At 41.2% G+C, this 21926-nt stretch overlaps 1 protein-coding gene across 1 annotated transcript in view; it reads right to left on the bottom strand.

Annotated features, from left to right (window-relative positions):
• Positions 1-548: 548 nt before the first annotated feature.
• The window catches only part of arhgef37 (Rho guanine nucleotide exchange factor (GEF) 37), a 32078-nt gene continuing 10700 nt past the window's right edge, over positions 549-21926 (bottom strand). The window contains 14 exon segments of the mRNA XM_075482005.1: positions 549-2031; positions 4151-4254; positions 4257-4319; positions 6088-6283; positions 8567-8695; positions 9473-9620; positions 10018-10187; positions 10281-10394; positions 12534-12638; positions 14130-14260; positions 15252-15451; positions 15562-15709; positions 16052-16181; positions 19178-19692. Of these exon segments, the coding sequence (XP_075338120.1) occupies positions 1816-2031; positions 4151-4254; positions 4257-4319; positions 6088-6283; positions 8567-8695; positions 9473-9620; positions 10018-10187; positions 10281-10394; positions 12534-12638; positions 14130-14260; positions 15252-15451; positions 15562-15709; positions 16052-16181; positions 19178-19684 (2361 nt within the window). The 5' untranslated portion in view covers positions 19685-19692 and the 3' untranslated portion in view covers positions 549-1815.

Genomic DNA, 21926 nt, shown 5'->3' with positions numbered 1-21926 from the left:
CCATATCAGCAGCATCATTTCTGAACATCTTCTTACCCCCTGCTGCGTCCTGTGAGCAGAGTTCCAGCCTCGTTTTGGTGTTGATGAAGGTAGTCCGGCTAGTTGGCTGGGGTTTAAAAAGTAAAGCGTTTTGCTTCTCAGAACAATATGCGTTCAACAGAGTAATACATTTGCATCACAAAATGGTTCTCCAGGAAAAAGTCAGACCTCACAATCTCTTGGCCCTATTTTCTCTCCCTTCGTATCACTGCCTGCTGCCGCCTGCCGACAGCCGCGCCTGTTACGGTGTTTGCTGCTCGGTCTGCACAGCAGGCAGTGATACGAAGATAGGGCCAAGAGATTGTGAGGTCTGACTTTTTCCTGGAGAACCATTCTGTGATGCAAATGTATTACTCTGTTGAACGCATATTGTTTTGAGAAGCAAAACGCTTTATGTTTTAAACCCCAGCCAACTAGCCGGACTACCTTCATCAACGCCAAAACGAGGCTGGAACTCTGCTCACAGGACGCAGCAGGGGGTAAGAAGATGTTCATAAATGATGTTGCTGATATGGGATGTCATACAGCTTCATGTCAAAAGAGGCGAACTATCCCTTTAAGTTGGAGCCTGATCGATGAAGAATATCATAATATTTTCATTCGCGAAGTCCTGACTGAACTCGAGCTGAAACCAAATATTAATACTAAAATATCAATAAATAAAGTCATTAATCACAATGTTTTAATCGTTCTGGGGTTCAGCTGTTAAATAAAAATAGTTTAGTATCACTTTTCTTTTTCTTTCTACACAAAAACCTGTTCCTTAACACAATAAGAGCGGCGATTCCTTAGTTTTAGCCTGGTTTTACTGCACGTTTTTTTAGGGTTGTGATTCTTCTCTGTTCACATCTCCTGCTTCTGCTCCCCTCCTCTCTTTGCATTGAGATATTTTACATCACATTAGACCCTCTGAGATGATGAGAGCGCTGTGAAGCTGCCAGTCTTGATATAATCCTGCCTCCGTGTGAGGAGGAGACGAAAACATGCACCTGCTGCGTATGAAATAACAGAATCTTTGACTCTTTGTGTCTCAGAGTTGTAGTTCCCCCACGAACAACAACGTGATCATCCAGTCAGTCTCTTTCTCTCCTGCTAAGGATGATGGGAAATGAGTCTGTCACGACCAGACTTCTTTCATTTCCTTCAGCTCAGATGAGCCATGAACCATCCGGACAATCTTCCAGTGATATGAAACCGGAGCTTTGACAGATTTTGGGCTGAACTTGCTCATCCCAAGTCTTTGTCCTTAGTGCCCACAAGCAAGATGCCACAAACCCGTCAGTCCAGGCCTGCCGTTTCCTTCACTTTTTCACAAATGTCACGGAACATCACAAAAATAGTATCGAAGCTTTCTATTGCACACATTCAGGCTACTGGAGCCTGCAGCTTTTTGGTGTTTATGAATGAATTTAATGTTTAACTGACATTCAAAATGGCAGCTGGCAGGCATAAAACAGCTGTTTGTCCTCTGATTTACGCTAAACTATGGAAAACTGCAGGATTAGAGTTGTTTTGAAACATTCACGGGTAAAGTTTAATGATTTACTCCCCTTCCTTTTGATTTTTGCTGCACTGGTTTGGTTCCAAAGTTAGTCGACTAACAGAATTGAGTGCGAGCACACACAGTGGCCATTATTTTAGCTCTGACTTCTGGTTAAAAGCACACTCTAACCCTGAAAAAAAAATGAATGATCAGGATGTAGATGCATGCGGTTGTTTGCGAAGCAGCTGCAGCTTCAATGAAAAAAAAAGTTTTGCCTTCTTTGTCCCCTCCTATCAGCAGGGTTTAATACCGCCCGGTGGTCCTATCCCCACGGGCTTGAAGGTGAGGTAGTTGGAGGGTACGTAACCTCTCTGACCACCTCTGGCCTCCACCAGGCTCCATTCAGGGTTCCCTCTTTTGTCGTGGGGCTCCAGGACACAAACGGGCTCGCCGGCTCGGACAGAAACTTCGTGGTTTCCCCTGGCGGAGAAGTCGTAGGCCGCCAAAACCTGCAAGACAAAAGGCAGCTTGAATATCCAAAAGTCTGCTCTGTGATCATCAACATTTCTACTCGGGCCCTTACAATCACTGACCGAGTTGGGTCAGATATTACAGAACTTAAACATCAATTATCCCAGTTTATGCAGACGATACACAACTTTATGTGTCTCTGTCACCATGGCGACTGCAGCCCGGCAGACGTACTGTGTCAGTGTCTGGAGGAAGTAAACACCTGGATGAGAGAGAATTTTCTACAATTAAATGAAGAAAAAACTGAGATCATTCTGTTTGGTAGCAAAGAGAAGAGGGTCAGCGTTGGTAAATATCTTGAGACTCGGGCCCTTACAATCACTGACCAAGCTGGTAACCTCAAAGCCTGGGAAAAAGTAGCGGCTTATAGTCCGGAATTTACGGTAATTAACAAGATAACTTGCCCAGCCCTAATATTATTATATATATGAAAGCATGTGGATAAGACACACTCTCTGCCATAAGTCAGCGTGATATTCTCTGGAAAGGTTGAGCCCACTCATTCTGTCTTGACAAATCTCCAGCCCATCAGCCAACTCCACGCATACACTGAATGAAGGCTTCCTAATGAGCCTCGTGTCGCTGTGGCAGAGCGCCGCGGCGCCGCTAACAGCAGAGTTCAGCTGGCTGCTCGGTGTCATTAACAAACCTTTCACCTCAGCTTACCTCTCGGCTACAACACTGGATCCGCCCTGACAGTCTACACCCATTAGCATTTAATTAGCATTTTACCAGGCAGGGAAACAGAAAAAAAACACTGTACAGGGACCGTGGACATTGGCTGAGGAGGGAATCTGATGTAGAGCCAGGAGAATATTTGCTGAAGCTAACTTTCTGAGAAGGCAGAGAGGGGTGTAGTAGGGCTAATCGGCACAAAGATGAGCACCAAATGTAGTCCAAAATGGAGTTTATTACTTATTCTCGGATGTCGGTGTGTGTAATATAAAAAAAGAACAGAAGGAAGTGGACGTTTTTGTTCCATACACAAAAACATGAAGACGGGGTGTGTAGGTTCTGTGTATGAGCAGACTCAGGGTCATGGTAGATGGATGGAAGGGAGGGATGGGAGGGAAGGGGGAGGATAAACCGCCGGCATAAGGTCACTGGAGCGATCGCTCATTTTAACAGGAGAGGCATATCTCTGTCATACACAAGCACGGGTCCTCACCACACGGGTAAAACACGGATCATGCACACGCAAACACATACATAAACACACACACACACACACACTTATCTAAATCACTCATATACACACACTCCCATAAACCTTAACAAATTTAGTAGCCCTGACACTCCTCTCACACTCGCATGGCTGCAAACGTAAATCAATCGGGCAACATGAACACACACACACACACACACACACACACACACACACACACACACACACAGGGAGAAGGTTTATCTCAGCCTGCAGACCTGCATCGCATAAATTAACCCTTCACACACTCACCCATTTACAAGGTTAAACAGCTAATTATGGAACTCTCCATTAATAACACACATATGCACTTTAACGCTCACACACACACACACACATCTTTCCATCTTTGTGAGGACACATATTGACATATTCACATCTCAAAAGTTAACCTTTGCCCCAACACCAAACCTAATTCCAGCTGTTGAGTCCTCTCTCTGCAGAAAGTCCTCAGTTTCAAGGTAAAATAAAAAGAAAAGGCCTCACAAAGATAGATGTAGATTTAAAGAGACACAAACACACACTGACAAGCATGTGACAGATTGATGCTTTTGCTGCAGAACGCTGTCACATCCATCAAAGTCAATTCTTTGGACGACATGCAGGTCGGTAACATTTAATTTAGAAAGTTTCACACACACAACACGGAGTCTGATGTCAGGTCATTTAAAGATGCAACAGCAGCCTGAGATCTGCACCCGTCAGCATAAAGTTAGGACCACCTGCTTGGTACTGAGGAGATCCACCTCACGCAGCCGGAAAACATCTGGATGCAGGTTTTCCCAGCAGAACACTGCACCATCCTCACCCTACCCATCAGTGGTTTTAATGTTATGGCTGATCTGTAGCTTAAATCTGAAAATTAAAAACAATAAACCCAGACGATGAATTACCTGGAAGCGAGGCTGGACCACGAATCCTATTGGCTGGGTTTCTGGGGAGTAGGAGTGTCTTCTGATTCCACCGACGCCCACTGGGAGGTTCAGGTGGGGCGAAGGGGGGGGTCCTCCACCGCCTGGTGGTAGCGGAGGAGCTTGGAGGAGGGAACGTAGCCTCTTCTGCCTGAACAGAAAGAAAATGTACTTTTATTTAAAAACATAAATTGGTAATCGGTTTGCAGACCAAGGGTGTGGCTAGAAATAAAGATGCTGCTGAAAACTGAAAGAACTGGTGAAGATTAAAAATGTAGGTCTGGGATATTAATCTTTATGAAAATAAATAAAATTACGTTTTTAAACTTTCACCAAATGGAGACATTTTTAAATCCAGGTTAAAAACATTTCTGTCTCTATGCATGAAATCTGCACGATATCTTTGAACTTATCTGGACTGTTGCTTGTTTTTTAAATTCATTTAAATGATTTTATTTGTTTCTCTTTATATTATTTTATGTATTTTTAATGCTTCTTCCACTCCCTGCTGCAATGCTTTTATTTTATGTGAAGCACTTTGAATTGTTTTCTACATGAAATGGGCTACAAATAAATTTGATTTGATACATTATGAACAGTGATAAACATTTAGATATAAAGTTAATAATTTGCACTGAGAAGAAATAAGAGTAAGATGCTCTTTACTGTGACAACTACTCAGTTTGTTGCATCTCTATGATGCGACTCTTCTGTCTCACCCTCAATCCTCTTTTCAACACCCAACAAACAGAATCTCATGAACTATGACCTCCATCAAAAGTACGACCCCCCTCTACTGTACTTTATTCTTCCTTCCTTCCTTCCTTCCTTCCTTCCTTCCTTCCTTCCTTCCTTCCTTCCTTCCTTCCTTCCTTCCTTCCTTCCTTCCTTCCTTCCTTCCTGTCACCTCTGACAGAGTCTGACTGGTGGTTTCCTTCTACGTAGCTTATTGTTAGCTTTGATATTAGCCGTCATGTTGTATATTTTTAAATTGTAAGTCGCTTTGGATAAAAGCGTCTGCTAAATACATAAAGATAAACATAAATACATAAAAACTGAATGGAATTTATCCGTTGATCCACATCAGTTATCATTCTTATCAGCTTGCTGTGAAAAATGCCGTCGGGTATCATCACTTCGATCTTTCACCCCAACTTAAGTGTTGATTTATAGAAATTTTGATTCTGTATCGTCTAATATTGTGGCTTTGTGATAGAATACCGGTGCAATCTACAACTACTTTAAATGTGTAAAAGTGTAAATTCCTGTGTTGGATTACTCTGGGTCACAGCTGATCAATACTGGGGTAAAAAGGCTCTGTGGATGCCTACGTTGCAGACTTAAGTTGGGTCTGTAAAACACTGCTGGACGACTGATTTCAGTGTAGTAACAGCTCCCAACCAAAAGATGGCGCCAATTAGCTTCTTATGCATCCCTTTGTGTTTCACACACGATTTAATTCATGTTTGGGAATCTGTAAGTCACACTGTTGTTCGTCATCCTGTCCACGAGCCGTTTCCATGTAATAAACTGCTCCTTTTTATAACTCTAAAGTCAACAATCACAGTTTAAATGGACCTGTTTGCTGTTGTTTGATGCAGCTGTTACTTTGAGCCACAGTGCTTATCATATATGGACCTTTATATATGGAGTTTACCTTGGCTTGCCCCTTTTATTGTTACTGTTATTGTTATTTTATTGCTAATTTTATCTCAAATTTAATTTTTATCTGTGATGAAGTTATTCTTATTGCTATTTTATTGATGACTCTCTTAATATGTGATGCAGTTGTGAAGCACTTTGGTCAGCTGAGCTTGTTTTAATGTGATATATAAATACATTTTGAATTGAATTGGACCTACAGTATGTAAGCAGCCCGGTTTAGTTTGTGAATGATAATACAAAACCCTTGTTTTCACCTCCTGCATCCACCAGCCACCTGCGCTTGTCTCCGCGGGTGTCGGCCTCGCTGATGACAGCCACCAACTCCCCTTTGGTCAGGTTCAGGTCCAGGTCCCGGCTGCCCACCAGGGTGCTCGTCACCTTGTAGATTTTACCCGAGCCGTGCTTATCGGTCAGCTGCTTCAGGCGGTGCTGAGAGGATGGGCTCAGAGGCTGGCGGAAAGAAAAAACACGTGGAAGGACGGACACGGAGCAAATTATTACTGCAGAGAAAATCAGCCAGATCTGACGATGATAGAATACACCTGAGCGAAACGGAAAATAACTTCTGTGAGTAAAAAACTTATTAAAAACAGGAAATATGCCTCTTTCAGGAAGGTTTAATGATCTAAAAACTTTAGGAGTTTCAACCCACATGTGTTTGGAAAATGTTGGATTTAATAATCACATGGGAACTGGCTTCAAGGGACAGTTCGCCTCTTCTGACATGAAGCTGTGTAACATCCCATATCAGCAACATCATTTCTGAACATCTTCTTACCCCCTGCTGCGTCCTGTGAGCAGAGTTCCAGCCTCGTTTTGGTGTTGACGAACGGACGAACGTCCTGTCCGCTTCAGAATTGATTTTAAGATCCTTTTAAAGTTTGTTTTTAAAATTTTAAATGCACTGGCCCCCCTGAGTATTTAACTGAACTCATACATGTTCACAGACCAATCAGAGAAAATAGGGCCAAGAGATTGTGAGGTCTGACTTTTTCCTGGAGAACCATTTTCTGATGCAAATGTATTACTCTGTTGAACGCATATTGTTTTGAGAAGCAAAACGCTTTATTTTTTAAACCCCAGCCAACTAGCCGGACTACCTTCATCAACACCAAAACGAGGCTGGAACTCTGCTCACAGGACGCAGCAGGGGGTAAGAAGATGTTCAGAAATGATGTTGCTGATATGGGATGTTACACAGCTTCATGTCAAAAGAGGCAAACTATCCCTTTAAAAACACATTTCCTGTCATTGAATGTATTAGGATACTGGAGAAAGTCTCTGAGGAAGCTGCAGAACGAGATGAAGCACATTCAGAACCCGTTCATCTATCTGAGTTGTAATGAAAAATGCAGAAAAACCCGTCGGACAGCACAACAGCAGAGCATGACGTGACTATATTTAGCATGTTTAAAGGAGGCTAGTCATGAAGGTTGTTTGGCAAGTTTTAATGACTTTGCTCCATTTAAAGGCTCAATGCCAGTGGAGGAGGAGCTGCAGGCAGCAGTGATGAATGAAAGCTTTTTACAGCAGTTCAAACAAAAGCTTAATAATCACATGCATATGAAAAGTGATCACAGAGCTAATACCACATGCTTTCACCCCCAGACAGACAGGCGCTAATATTACCACAGACCCACATCATGTTCAGAAAGGTGTGTTGAGACAAGTTTGGGATGGTTTGAAGTATCTTATTAGGGGCCTGAGCAGTGAAACTGCAAGGACCCTATTGTATCTGTATTGTTTCTTTTTCTATATTCTTATTATTTGCAAAAGGTGCTCGAAAACTCTTGAACTTTTGCGAGCACCACCTGCCAGTCGACGACATGAAAGAATCTAAACTTTATATTTTTGGGAGTCGCTCATTGACTCTGTAGCGCCCCCTACGATGCTTAAAAATGCTCCCCGCATTGGGGTTAGTTTCGCGTGGGACGACAAAATTCGGTACACTCCTTCATCATGCCCAGACGCACAAAAACGTCTGATGCCGCCATGGTCCCACGTCCACAGGAAGGCGGCCATTTTGGATGGAAAGTTTGTTTTGGTGCCATTTTTCCCCGATTCCACACATATGATCGAACTCGTCCTACAGATTTAATGCTACAAGCTTCAAACTTGGTCAGGTTACTCTTAAGACATGGGGGGAAAAATTCATGGAGAAACTTTTCCAAACTCTGAACGGTGTGGGCGTGGCCAGGCGGTGAAAATCACGTGATAGCGTTTGTGGTTTGAAAGCCTTATCATCATCGCAAATTATGCAGCTTTCTAGTTCTGACTTGTTTCTGATTTTAGATGACAATAAGGTGAAGCTGTAGCTTCTGACTCCAGTTGTATGTTGTTAAACATTTAGATGTAAAAGGTTTAAGTGATACTGGCTGGGTGCTAAAAATCTGTTTATCTTACTTTAAGGAGAATTTGTTGTGTTGATTTGAACATGTCAAATCCTTCAGTTCATTGTGACGCCCTGTCAGGCGAAAATGGGAGCTGATTTACCCATGTGTTGCATCAGGTCTTAATGGTTTAAAAGCTCAGGTTTCTTCAGCACTTATTGTTTATTTGAAAGAAGAGAATTTGATGAAGATCAGGTGTCCCCGACAGCTGCAAAGTGTTGTGTTTATGTACGGTCTGTTGGTGAGTTTGTGCCTCTGGGAGTTTAAGGGAGGCAATAAATCAAACTATATTAAATAAAATCATCCCTCAAACACAGAAAAACAAGATTATTCCAACTCCAACCTGGACGACTGGAGCGTTGAACGTGTCCTCCACACTTTGACATAAAGTCTGCAGCTTCCTGGCACCGTCCAGCACGGCAGCCTCTGCCCACTCCCAGAATGCACCAGTGTGAAGAGCGCTGTGAGGGAGCTGCAAGGAAACGCACGGAGAGGGTCAAACAAAAACAGAAGGAAATATTCATCAATGATGGGATCTCTGCCGAAGTAAAACATAAAAACTAGGGCTGGGCAACGATTAAAAATGTTTAATCTAATTAATCACATGATTTCCCTGATTAATCACGATTAATCGAATTTGTACGCAAAATCCAAAAATGAATCCAAAAGTAGCGTATAGCTTTTAGCATTTAGCTTTATTTTAAATGTGCTGCCATATGAATGAAAGTGCCATAACATTTGTTGTGCAAACACACTTTTAACATCAGCATCTTTCTGTAGTTTTTATGTAGAAGCCTCGCTCCACTGTCTGTTTCCTTGAATGACTTGCTGCTATCAGTTGTGTGTTTTGCCTTTAAGTGATATTTTAGACTGGAACTACTACGCTGAGAAGACAATTCAACTTGGCTGTAAATTTATTTTAAATTTATTTTGAAATAGATGCTATTATGTAAAACAGGAAGTAGCGCCGGTTAGCTCCGTTAGCTTCACACCTGTAGCGGTGATGTTAGCTGCAAGTTTATCTTTATTTTATTCCTCCATGCTTCGTGGTGTTTGCTGTAACTGTGAATGTGATGCATTCAGCAGACTTTTACAATAATAAAACCTGCGTTAATGCACGATAAAACATGTATCGGCGTTAAATAATTAACGAGTTAACGCGATAATAACGCGTTAACTCGCCCAGCCCTAATAAAAACTAAGGTAACGTCCCGACCTGGTAGCCCGGTGTGTGACTGTTGTGCTGTACCTGCTGAGCAAAGCTCTGGAACAGCTGCTCCATGTCTGCAGCCAGGTCTTTGTGCAGACAGCTGAACGTCCCCAACATGCTCCAGATCATCTGCAGAGCCAGGCCATTAAAGCGAGGCAGCTCATTGAGGAGCAGCGTGTTGATTGTCCTGAGAGAAGAGAAAGGAGGGGAGATATTTCCATTTAAAACTGCTAATTTTTCATTTTTATTTATCTTGTTTATTTATTCAGTCATTTATTATTATTATTATTAGTTAGTAGTAGTATTTTTTATTAGAATTGGTATTATTGTTGTTGTTAATTTACAATCACGGTAAATAACATTAATAATTTTTTGAGCTACTTGACTAATTTGAATTTCCCCCATTGGGGGATGAATAAAGTATTTTTCTATTTCTATTCTATTTCTAATAAGATGCTCCTAGTTCATTCACAGTTAACAGTTATTAACGGGGATCAAGCAGATTGCAGCCCTGTGTCATGTGATGGAAACACCTCTTTAAGTGAGTGATTTGAGTGCAGTCTTCCCATTTGAAACCCCTCTACCTGTAGGTGTTGGCCACGGCCTGTTCCTCGTAGCTCAGGCTGGATTTGGCTTCTATCACTTCATAATCCAGCAGCTTGTCGAGCCTCTTCCTGATCAGGTTCCTCGGGCCCACCAGGAGGTCCCGGAGGGCACATAACGGCTTGTGGATCAGCGTCCTCATCCTTTTCTCCTGAATGGATGAAATTTGATGCCCCTCGTTAGAAAACATTTACACATTCGGTCAGGTTTGCTTTTCAGTGGGATCCAAAAGTAAATGACTTACAAACGTAGGAAGGATCCACTGTCTGAGCGCAGTAGAGATCTCCTTGTAGCAAATAGGAGCCTTCTCTCCATCCATATCAAAGTCAAACTCTTCCGTCTTACAGTCCAACAATCCCTGCAGAAATTATATCAAACAGTGGAACATTAGTGGGTTCTTGGTTCCCTGTTCCAAAGCAGAGATGGATTCCACAGCAACAAAAAGTAAAGGAGAAATGTAAAAAGTCTTAAAATTAGGGCTGGGCGAGTTAACTCGTTATTATCGCGTTAACTTGTTAATGATTTAACGACGCTAAATATTTTATCGTGCATTAACGCAGGTTTTATTATTGTAAAAGTCTGTTGAATGCATCACATTCACACAGTTACAGCAAACACCACGAAGCATGGAGGAATAAAATAAAGATAAACTAGCAGCTAACATCACCGCTACAGGTGCTCCTCGGTCTCTGTGGCTGTGTTCAAAACCGCATACTTCTCCTACTACTCATACTACTCCTACTAACTTTAACTCTTTTTAAGTTCCCGGATGCATACTAGATTCTCCGAAATGTTGGGTATGCATCATGAGGTTACTACTCATACTCAAACTACCCAAGATGCAACATAACCTGACGTCGCCAATCGTCATTTCCTGTCAAAACGGCAGTTTCAAGCTAGCTACAACGAGGGTAGGTTCACTTCCTGTTTTCAAAACCAAAGCACCAATTGTATGGTAATGGCTTTCCCTATGATAAAAGGCAACGGTTATTTTATTTTGTGAAAATAACAGGAAGTGCGTTAGCTCACTGTGGCTAGCTTTAGTAGCGCCGAATTCGTGGGAACAAAATTGTAAACAGCCGGTATTTTGTCAGATTTTCAACACGTTGGGGATCTAAACGACTACTTTCTCGCCTGAAAATGTTTCAAATGTTGCTAAAGTTTACAGAGTTTAGAGCTTAAGGGAAATCAGCTTCAGGCCGGCTGATTTCAGCTCGGGCAGGAGCGAAATGTATTGTGGGTAAACGCTCTGCATACTGTCTGATCGATGAGTATGCAGTATGGAGTATGTAGTATGTAGTATGTAGTATGGAAGTATGGAAGTATGAAGTACCCTGTGTGAAGCTAACGGAGCTAACCGGCGCTACTTCCTGTTTTACTCGTTTCAACATAAAAGCACCTATTTCAAAATAAATTTTAAAAAACTCCTGCATTTACAGCCAAGTTGAATTGTCTTCTCAGCGTAGTAGTTCCAGTCTAAAATATCACTTAAAGGCAAAACACACAACTGATAGCAGCAAGTCATTCAAGGAAACAGACAGTGGAGCGAGGCTTCTACATAAAAACTACAGAAAGATGCTGATGTTAAAAGTGTGTTTGCACAACAAATGTTATGGCACTTTCATTCATATGGCAGCACATTTAAAATAAAACTAAATGCTAAAATCTATACGCTACTTTTGGATTCATTTTTGGATTTTACATACAAATGGGATTAATCGGGGAAATCATGTGATTAATTAGATTAAACATTTTAATCGTTGCCCAGCCCTAATTAAAATGTTGGTCTGTGTTGCTTGGGAACAGACAAAGAAAAAACCACTCGGGGGATAATTTTAGAGTCGGGCAGGACAGAAACTGGTGTGTTTGACCTCAGGCCCTGAAATAACACCTCAGTTTACACAGTGTGACTCAATCACAAGGCAAACCGCTCCACGGATACACACTTATTTTCCAGATCTAAATGGGGAAATGAAAGAGGGTTGTTTCCTGTCTCGGTGAAAACTTTTAAATATACAACTGGTTGTCAAACTCAGACTGGAAGAATTTACTGGTGCGTGTAGAATGAACTCATGTGGAACAATCCAAATGTTTAATCTGTGACAGGTTTCAATGGAGTGAGCAAAGAACAAGACGAACTCGATAGAACTGAGAATGACTTGATCATATTTCGGGCATCTGCTGAGCCCGCAAACAAAGAAAAGCATCCTTTGATTTCAGTTTCCACCCGGGAGCTTTGCTCTGAACTTCAGGACCTTGATCCAGGGCAAAGAACACTCCTGGCAGATAGTAAAATGTTTATTATGCCTGAGATTGACACCACTTTAAGCTCCAGGCCTCAGTGTCCCTTATGAAGACGCAAACTCTGTGTTTGAATCAAAAACAAAAGGTCAGAGCAGGAAAAAAAGAACCAGACAGGACTTCCACACCAGCCTTCGGGCTTATTATCCTCTGGACTGTGATGTTTGAAGTCATATCCCTCTGAAAACAAACATACCTGTAAGTGGAGCAGGTAAGTCTCCACATTTTTAAGGAGCTCCAGGATCCCGTTTTCCAGAACAGAAAAGAAATCCTGCAGAGCGTCGAACTCTTCGTCCACCAGCTGTGAAAGGATGCACAGGGAAAGAAGAGAAGAGAATAAAAACACACACATACATATGTATATTTTTATTTAAATATATATATATATATATATATATATATATATATATTTAAAATATGTACACTAGGGCTGGGTGAATTGGCCTAAAAATAAAACTAATGGACGATTTTCGATTTAAACCTCAATTTTTTTCTGTTTTTCTCTAAACAAACCAGACCAAGGCTAAATTTAAATACATTTTCTTTACTGACACAATTGAGAATTACCAAATGACAAATGAGATTACCAAGTAGTCTAGGCCTATGTGAACAAATCCATTCAAGAATAAAAAACAAAAAAATGAAATAAAAACAGCACCACTTGGCTGTCGTTAATGTGCAAAAATTTCAAACTGAAAGAAAAATCTCTTGTAGGCCATCCCTGAAAAAACTTGTAAAATGAAATACAATAAATAATAAATGATAATAACTTTCTCGGAAGTCACTCTTTGGCATGTTACAATGTTCCCGTGTTGCAGCGATCGACTTTCTACAAACTTTACACAGAACAGTTGTTCTGAACCACTTCCATACAACTGAAGTAGAACCATTTTTAGGAAGGAGCTTTGTTTGTTGACATTTTTATTGCATGCTATGTCTGTCGGTGCCGCTGGGAATGTGATCGTATTAGGCAAAGTGAGAGAGTAGGCTACTACGGAGTCCCTTAAAGCAAAACAAATCTGCGGAGTCTAGAAATGTTTTCAAATAATTATGATTACAATGAATTGAATTCCAATTGGCTTGAATTGGACTTTATTATTTAAGTGCCTTGAGATGACATTTGTTGTATTTGGCGCTATATAATTAAAAATGAATTGAATTGAATCGAGATTTTTCGGTTCAGCCATTTCAAAAACCGTAGGAAAATAAAATTGCGGTTTAATATTTAAACCGAAAAAAAAATCGCCCAGCCCTAATGTACACTGAAAATAATAAAAGCAGAGAATGAGCTTCATGAGCTTCGTTTACAGATTATTGGACCATTTGTTTAGGAATCATAGTTATATAACTCTGACCTGTCAATGCATTCATCAGCCTCAGATTCCACATTAATAGCTCCTTTTATTTCCCTCTCACGGCTTATCGCTTCTCAGCAACTGTGACTCAGCTTTGGCAGCAAGAACATGATAAAGATGGCACAGATCGGATCAGATCGGTTCTCTCCGCTGCTTTTTATATCTGGACTAAATCAGACTTTAAACCAAATATGAGAAATAAAAAAGATAAAAAGTTGGAATCAAAACGCAGGACTCGTGTAAGGAGTTCCACAGATATGACCTCTTCCATCCAGCTGTTAATCATTAACTGAAGGACTCAGAGGCCTTTTATTGCTCAGAAGCAGTCTGAAAACACCACTTCACGTGTTGTTTAATTTACTCCAGCGAGGCTCAACTCTCTGGTGCCTAACCGGGGACCCTGATTGGTCCTGGCTGGTTGCAGAGCAGCATCCTACCTTAGGCGCCATCCCAGTCTCGTGCTTGATGTGCTGGCTGAACCTGGCGGTCTTCTTTGCGATGCTGTGGGTGTTGAGGCGGTTGATCTTGTCCTTGATGGTCAGAGTTTCCGTCTTCTTGTATTTGTCAGCTACAGAAACACGAGGGAAACACGAACAAATCTGTTCAGCGTTGTTGGGGCTGTTTGGGAAGCTCGCTTCTCTCATCATTAGCAGAGGTGGGTAGAGCAGCCAAAAACTGTACTCAAGTAAAAGTACCGTTACTTCAGAATAATATGACTCAAGTAAAAGTAAAAAGTAGTCATCCAAATAATTACTTGAGTAAGAGTAAAAAAGTGCTTGGTGAAAAAACTACTCAAGTACTGAGTAACTGTTGAGTAACGTCTGATTTATTTGTGAACACAAGCATTCAATCAGACAGACAAAAATACTAAATAATCATCTTTAGGCAAATTAGAGTTCATCCAATTGATGAAATGAATTAAAATGAATTAATTCATTACAAAATAGCTTAAATTAAAATAATCCAGGTAAATTCAAGTACTTCAATAAAAAATAAAAGATACTTAGGAAATGTTTAAAACATATGTAACCCATATGTAACCTAAAAAACAAACATTCACCTATCCATGGGGGAAAAACGAGTTTAGGAAACTTAGCGCTACATGTTTCCTCAAGTTAATGTTGAGTTTCTGCTGAAATGTGCGTTTGTTTTGGTTGCCACAGAAGACACATAATGTAGCTGCTGTTTCTCACTCTTTGTAAGGTAAACATGCTTTCAGTATGAGGCCTCGTCTGCGTCTTCATTTCCCACCGTTGGTTCTGACATTTTTCATCTGTTTCTTTCTTTGTTTGAATAAAAATAATGAGGCGTAGAATGCCAAAGAGGTAAGAAGAAAAGTAACCAGCTCATTGTAGCCTAATGTAGCGGAGTAAGAGGACAGTTTCTGCTGCACACATCTACTCAAGTAAAAGTAAAAAGTATAGAGATTTAAAACTACTCCTAGAAGTATAATTATTTCAAAAACTTACTCGAGTAAATGTAACTCGTTACTACCCACCTCTGCATCTTAGTCAAACTAAACTGCACAAATCTGTTATTTCGGTTGCGCGGCGTCTTACCGACTTCTCTGAAGCGCTTGTACTCGTTGATGTGACAGTTTAAGGCGATGGAGGTGTGGGCGGTCTGCTCCAGCAGCGCGTACGCCGGGTGGGAGGACTCGGTGTGCTTCTGGATGGTCTGCAGGAGGAGGGGATAGCGGGCGATCCGCTGCACGGGCATCACCAGGAAGAAACTCAGAGAAGTGGCATTGACTTCAGGCCTGGAGAAAAAGATGCAGGTCACTGGTAAACTTAAGAGGAAACGCAGTAACTGTTCATTTTTGGTACTTTCTGTGCCAGTCTGAGACCAAACACATTTATATCAACCTACGCTGAGGCCTTGATAACTCTGATTATCTCGTTCCAAAGGGCCTCCTTCTGTTTGAAGCTGTTCTCCACCTCTGTGACGTGATTGTAGTTGGCCAAGTACTCCTTATAGGAGGCTTCGATGTCTGAAGACAGGCTGAGGAATGAATCACCTGTAAGGAAAAAAAATACATGCTCTGCATACAGGATTCACACAGGCAAACAGGAATAAAACAATTCAATTTTTAGTCTCAAAAAGACAAAGAAGAATTTTAAAATGAAGCTTTCATTGCTTTTAAAAGCTTATCTATGGGGGGAGGAATGCTGTAGTTCAAATTTTACAAAACACATTCACTTTCAGGAAAGTGTGAAGCTACACTCTATCATCTTTCTGAAAAGGAAAGACTTAAGTCTCCTGCTACTCAAAAGAAAACAGAAGCGGCTCCACTCATTGGTTTCAGAGTTTTGGGGGGATGATGATGTTTCATGTAAATATTAAAGCGAGCGTCCCTTACAGAGAGTTTCCAGGAAAGGAGGGTCGCTGGGCTGAACCTGCCTCTGGTCCAGCAGGCTGAGGAGACGGCTCGACACGTCCATCACATCCTCGATGTACAGAAACATGCTGTCCAGGTTGTCTGGGGGGGGCTTTGGTTGACATGGGGACGGATGGGGAGAAATAAAAAAAGACACAGACATGCAAATCAGTGCTGCAGCAATATAACTGCAGACTTGATCATGTGATCTACAAGTGGAACAGAAGTCTTTACTCAGTATTTCATTGAGGTTCGTTGTGCAAAACATTTATCCAGCTTTGCCTGAAAGCAGCAAACTCCACAGCTCGTTTGTATGTAGCAGATATTTATATTAACGTCAAACTTTGCAACACACAGGCGACTCCGGGAAACTCAGTTTTTCCAATTTGACTTTTTCCTGGAGAAAGATTTTGTGATGCAAATGTATTACTCTTTTGAACGCATATTGTTTTGAGAAGCAAAACGCTTTATTTTTTAAACCCCAGCCAACTAGCCGGACTACCTTCATCAACACCAAAACGAGTCTGGAACTCTGCTCACAGGACGCAGCAGGGGGTAAGAAGATGTTCAGAAATGATGTTGCTAGCATGGGATGTCATATAGCTTCATGTCAAAAGAGGCGAACTATCCCTTTAAAAAAAAGAGACATTTGCACATTTTATCAATGAACAAATCAGCGGACACGTCACAACAAAATGCAGCGTAGACGGCCCTCCTCCGGGAGCTGCACCCAAACCCTAAAATACAACAACTACGGAAATATGTGGTCCAATTATCTAAAAGTGGAGAAGCTTAAGTGCTTCCTTTCTCTCCTTTAGAATAAGACAGACTGAACAACAATGAAGGGGAAGAGATGGGACCAAGTCACACATGTGCAGGTGTCAAGTCTTAGCTTTCAAGTCTCAAGTAAGTCCCAAGTACTTTTTTCTTGGGCAAGTCAAAGTCAACTCACCTTATTTTTGCAATTTTACCTGCAGAATCTGATCTTAATAAAGTGAAAACACAAAGATATAAGTAACTGTCAGTAAACATCATTGGCCAATGTGTCCAACCTGTCCACCCCGTATCATATCAAGCTAACGTTAGCTAACTACCAACTAGGCTAACAGGATAATATTAGCTAATATGACGAGCACTTACTGGTCAGAATGGTTCTTTAAATGACAAACAAAGTTCGAAGTTATGCTAGATGCTTAACACTCAAGTCATTCAAGTCATCGTGTCTCAAGTCAAGTGCCGAGTCATTAACTTCCAAGTCCGAGTCGAGTTTATTTTATGTCAAGTCACAAGTCATCAAAATAGCGACTCAAGTCGACTTGAGTCCAAGTCACAGTGACTTGAGTCTCCATCTCTACCTTCGGGTTCATCTGGACAACAGACTGGTCTGGAAATGCAACACAGAGACTTCCAACCAGCAGTGACAGAGCAGACTGTACGTCTTGAGAAGGTTGAGGTTCTTCAGCACCTGCAGTAAGATGCTGCGTGACTTCTTTAAGTCTGTGTGAGTTAAATATGTTCCCACGTAAGAGAACAATTTGCTAACGACAGCCTGTCAGCACTGACATTCTTCTATTGTCACCGGGAGCTTTGATGCCTCTGTAGATTTAAGTATTCATTACTTGGCTATCAGGTTGTACTTTACCACTAATCAGCTTAGGACCAGGACGTGGTATTTTTGGTAATTTGAGGGATTTCTACAGCAGATATGATCCAGCAACAGAAGCAATGTCCCTCATTGTTGATGGCAGAAAAGAAAAAGATGTGTGAAAGATGATCCATGGAGGCAACCTTTGGCCCTTCTCTCCAAAAGGTGAGTGTTAGCTTGTTGCAACATGCTACAGAAACACTCCAGTGGTCAAATTCACGAGTGATACGTTTCGCTTTTAGTCCGAACACAACTTTTGAGCTTATTGTGGAAAGAGGAATGTTGCACAAGCTGCTGCTAAAGATAATGTGCAACTCTATAAACCCTCTAAAGAAAATACGAATGAAACAACAACGTGTCTTCAGTCAGAGGCTTCTTCAGCTCCGTTGGAATAAAGAACATTCAGTCCTGCTCTCATATTTTAGAAAGAGTTTATGTGTAAAAAGAGGAAACTCTTTTAGGATGAAACGGATACTCTAACCGCTTATTAACACGTTCTTATTTTCTACTTTTACCTTTTCTTTCTGTGAATTCTGGATTTTTCTTTTATACCGCAACAGTTTCATGTAACTTTTGGATTACTGACTATATGTTGGATATTTTTTGCTGTTTTGCTATATTTACAGCAAAACTGTAAATATCAGCAGAATCATATCATAATCACAACTTTTAGTTTTATCATAACACAAGACATAAAGTATTCCACTTATAAATGATTTCTTTGTATGTGATATTTTTTCCCCCGTTGCTGAGTGTGGCTGAAAGAGCCATTTTGTCCCTCTCCATTCTATTCCAATGAGAGAATAGTGGGCACACTAACTCATGGAGGACAGAACAATCTGAACATTGCAAAAGAAAACAATCCAGCAACTCATCCCTCTCACAACGGCAGCATTCATGTGGCATCACTCTTCTTCTCTCTTTCCAGCTGTCTTTCCCTCTGCTGCCTTAACTCTTTCTCTGTCCATCAGCCAGCTACTTTCATAAAACCCATCTCATCCAATATCCCATCACAGGTTAATTTTTGCCTCTCTCAGAGCTTATCAGTTTAATTTCCTTCTCTTTTACCCGTTTCCGCTTCCCTGGTTCTGTTATCATTTTCACATCCATCTAAATTTAACCTCTTCCAGCTCATAAAGCCAAATTCCATTATGTCTGTGAGGCCTCACTTCATTACCAGGGTGACAACGAATGATAATTTTCAATAATAAATATAATGAAAAGCTGACGAACAGCATTTCAAGCTACTTCAACTAAAGTGAGTACTTATTATAACTACTAAAACTATTAAAGCAGGGATTATCTCTGAGGAGCAGCATGTTCCCAGATGTTTGCTTACAGGTGCTCGTGTTGTGCAGGTTTGCTGTGACTGTTTCTCTTAAACTAAAGCACTGGATGCATGAAGCACCGCTAAGAGCTTGAATCACTCGCCGTAATCATTTGTTTTGCATCATTAATCATACCTGTAGTTTCTGCAGGTTGCTCCTGATTGTCACGGTGCTAAGCTGCAGCATCCGGAGGTAATTCCTCTCAGACTGGACCAGCTCCTCCATGGCCATCAGCTGTCTTTGCGCTGCCCTCTCTTTGGCTGCCGCTTCCTCCTCTGCAGACTTCTTCCTGGCCTCTTCAGCTTCCTCTGCCAACCTTTGCTCTGATGTTACGCTCTCCTCTGAGAAACTGTCCTGTGAGGAAAGCCTTACGATTGTTCGAACAGTATTTGCATTGACTTGTCCTCCGGAGTCCGTTGGTGACTCCTCTGCTGTTTCCTCCTCTGCTGTTTCCTCCTCTGAGAACTCCTCTCCAGCTCCATCCTCGGTTCCATCCCACTCCTCCTGAAGCTTTTCTCTCGTTTGATTTTTCTTGGCCGCCTTTTCTACTGCTCCCAATGAAGACTGATGAGTGATTGGAGCTGGTTTAGGAAGAGCCAGTGTGAGAGAGGAGGACCTGAACCTCCTGGGCACCTCCATCATAGAGATCACTGTCAGAGAAAAACAGTTTCATATCCTTATTTACAAATAATATCTCCTTACAGTGCACAACATTTAGGATACAACTCGCACTGACTCCGATCAGCATGAGTAAGCAGCTCTATGATCCCTGACAAAAACTATGGAAGGACCTCTCCGTTATCAAGGTGTTTTCTTCTTTAAATTCCCAGTTACGACACAAAACATTTCAATTAACAGGTGAACATTCAGCTCATAACACAGAATAAAGTAAAATTGTTTTAATTAGGGCTGGGCAACGATTAAAATGTTTAATCTAATTAATCACATGATTTCCCTGATTAATCACGATTAATCGCATTTGTACGCAGAATCCAAAAATGAATCCAAAAGTAGTGTATAGCTTTTAGCATTTAGCTTTATTTTAAATGTGCTGCCATATGAATGAAAGTGCCATAACATTTGTTGTGCAAACACACTTTTAACATCAGCATCTTTCTGTAGTTTTTATGTAGAAGCCTCGCTCCACTGTCTGTTTCCTTGAATGACTTGCTGCTATCAGTTGTGTGTTTTGCCTTTAAGTGATATTTTAGACTGGAACTACTACGCTGAGAAGACAATTCAACTTGGCAGTGTTTACAGATGACTTTGGTTCTGTCGACTCCGCCGTCTGGAAGAACTTTAACATGAAAATGGCCGAGTAAAAGTTCCGTACCCTTCTCCATGTTTGGTGGATCCGCCGATTACTTTCTTTTCCTGTTCCCCAGCAGACAGCAGCAGACTTTTACAAAATAAAAGCCTGTGAGCAACAGACTTTTTCAAAATAAAAGCCTTTGAGCAACAGACTTTTACAAAATAAAAGCCTGTGAGCAACAGACTTTTACCATAATAAAATAAATAATGAAACGGGGGGGGTCCGTGGCGTAATGGGTTGAGCAGGCGCCCCATGTACAGAGGCTATAATCGCTGCAGCTGGCCCCGGTTCGAGTTCCACATCGGACGGCCCTGTGCTGCCTGTTGTTCCCCCTCTCTGTACCCCCTGCTTCCTGTCTCTCTGAACTTTCCTATCCATTAAAGGCACAAAAGCCACAAAAAACAATAAAAAAAAAAATTATTTTAAAAACTGTGTTAATGCGCGATAAAATATTTATCGGCATTAAATAATCAACGAGTTCACTCGCCCAGCCCTAGTTTTAATCAATAATATTTATGTCAGATCAAGTAGCAGAAGATCGTTCTTCATGAGTAACTACCACATCATCTGTTTGTTTTGGGTATCTCCCAAAGTCAGAAGTAAAACAGCTGTGTCACATCTGTAATTTTCTTTTTTCCTTCAAAAATAACTAAAATAAAACAGCTGAATGAATAACCTCCAAGATATTTGTTGCACGTTCAATCAGTTTAGAAAACACGTCAAATCTCCTGCTTTATTCTGATTACAATAAACATTATTTTCTGTATTTTTGTACGATGTGAAGTTAAACTGTTAAAATGGTTTAATTACATTTTTACACTTATTTTACTAACAATATTTTGCTTTGTTTCTACCCTACAACTGCAGCAGGAGAACTTTCTAAGCAGGAGGATCAGAAAGCAGCGCAGCCCTTCTCTGTCAGCATGTTTTCACAGCTGCTCACGTCAAAAACTGCAGATTTAACGCAAATATGATGCAGCTGGACGTCTGTTCTCCATCAGTTTCAGACAAAAACAGAACTATCTGAGAACTGCCATCCTGCCGAGGTCTTCGGTATCACACAAACAACATCTGCGAGCTATTTGAAGAGTCAGGCACATCATCTCAGATCACTGAGGTAAAGAAATAAGTTCGGATTCTGTTTATCGCTTTTTTCCAACAAACATGCAGAGAGACGGAGGCTAACGTCATGGATACTCTGAGCAGAAGGAGGCTGACAAGCTGCTTTCTGTGCAACAAATGTGACAATTATCCATAACATGTTTCTAAGGTTTTAAGGGACGGAGCCTGTGGACCTTTCTATCTTTGACTCAGTGACCATGATGTCTGTGTGAGGAGTTACTCATGACAACATTTAACATCTAGGGGCAAGGCCCAAAATTCTTTCCATGCGTCATAATCCTACAATATCACCTTTGTGCTCTGATGTGTTTCACTGTTTCTCAGGACTGATTTCGTTTATTCATCTCATGATATGTTGCACCTGTGCATTACGGAGAGTTCACCCTCACCTGCACAGAGCTGCATGAACACGCAACATGAAGCACTTTTCATTGAAGTTTTTCTTTTTCA

Source organism: Odontesthes bonariensis, chromosome 13 (genome assembly GCF_027942865.1).
Source record: "Odontesthes bonariensis isolate fOdoBon6 chromosome 13, fOdoBon6.hap1, whole genome shotgun sequence".
Lineage (NCBI taxonomy): Eukaryota > Metazoa > Chordata > Actinopteri > Atheriniformes > Atherinopsidae > Odontesthes > Odontesthes bonariensis.
Note: the sequence above shows the minus strand (reverse complement) of the source record. Positions and strands in the feature narration are given on the sequence as shown.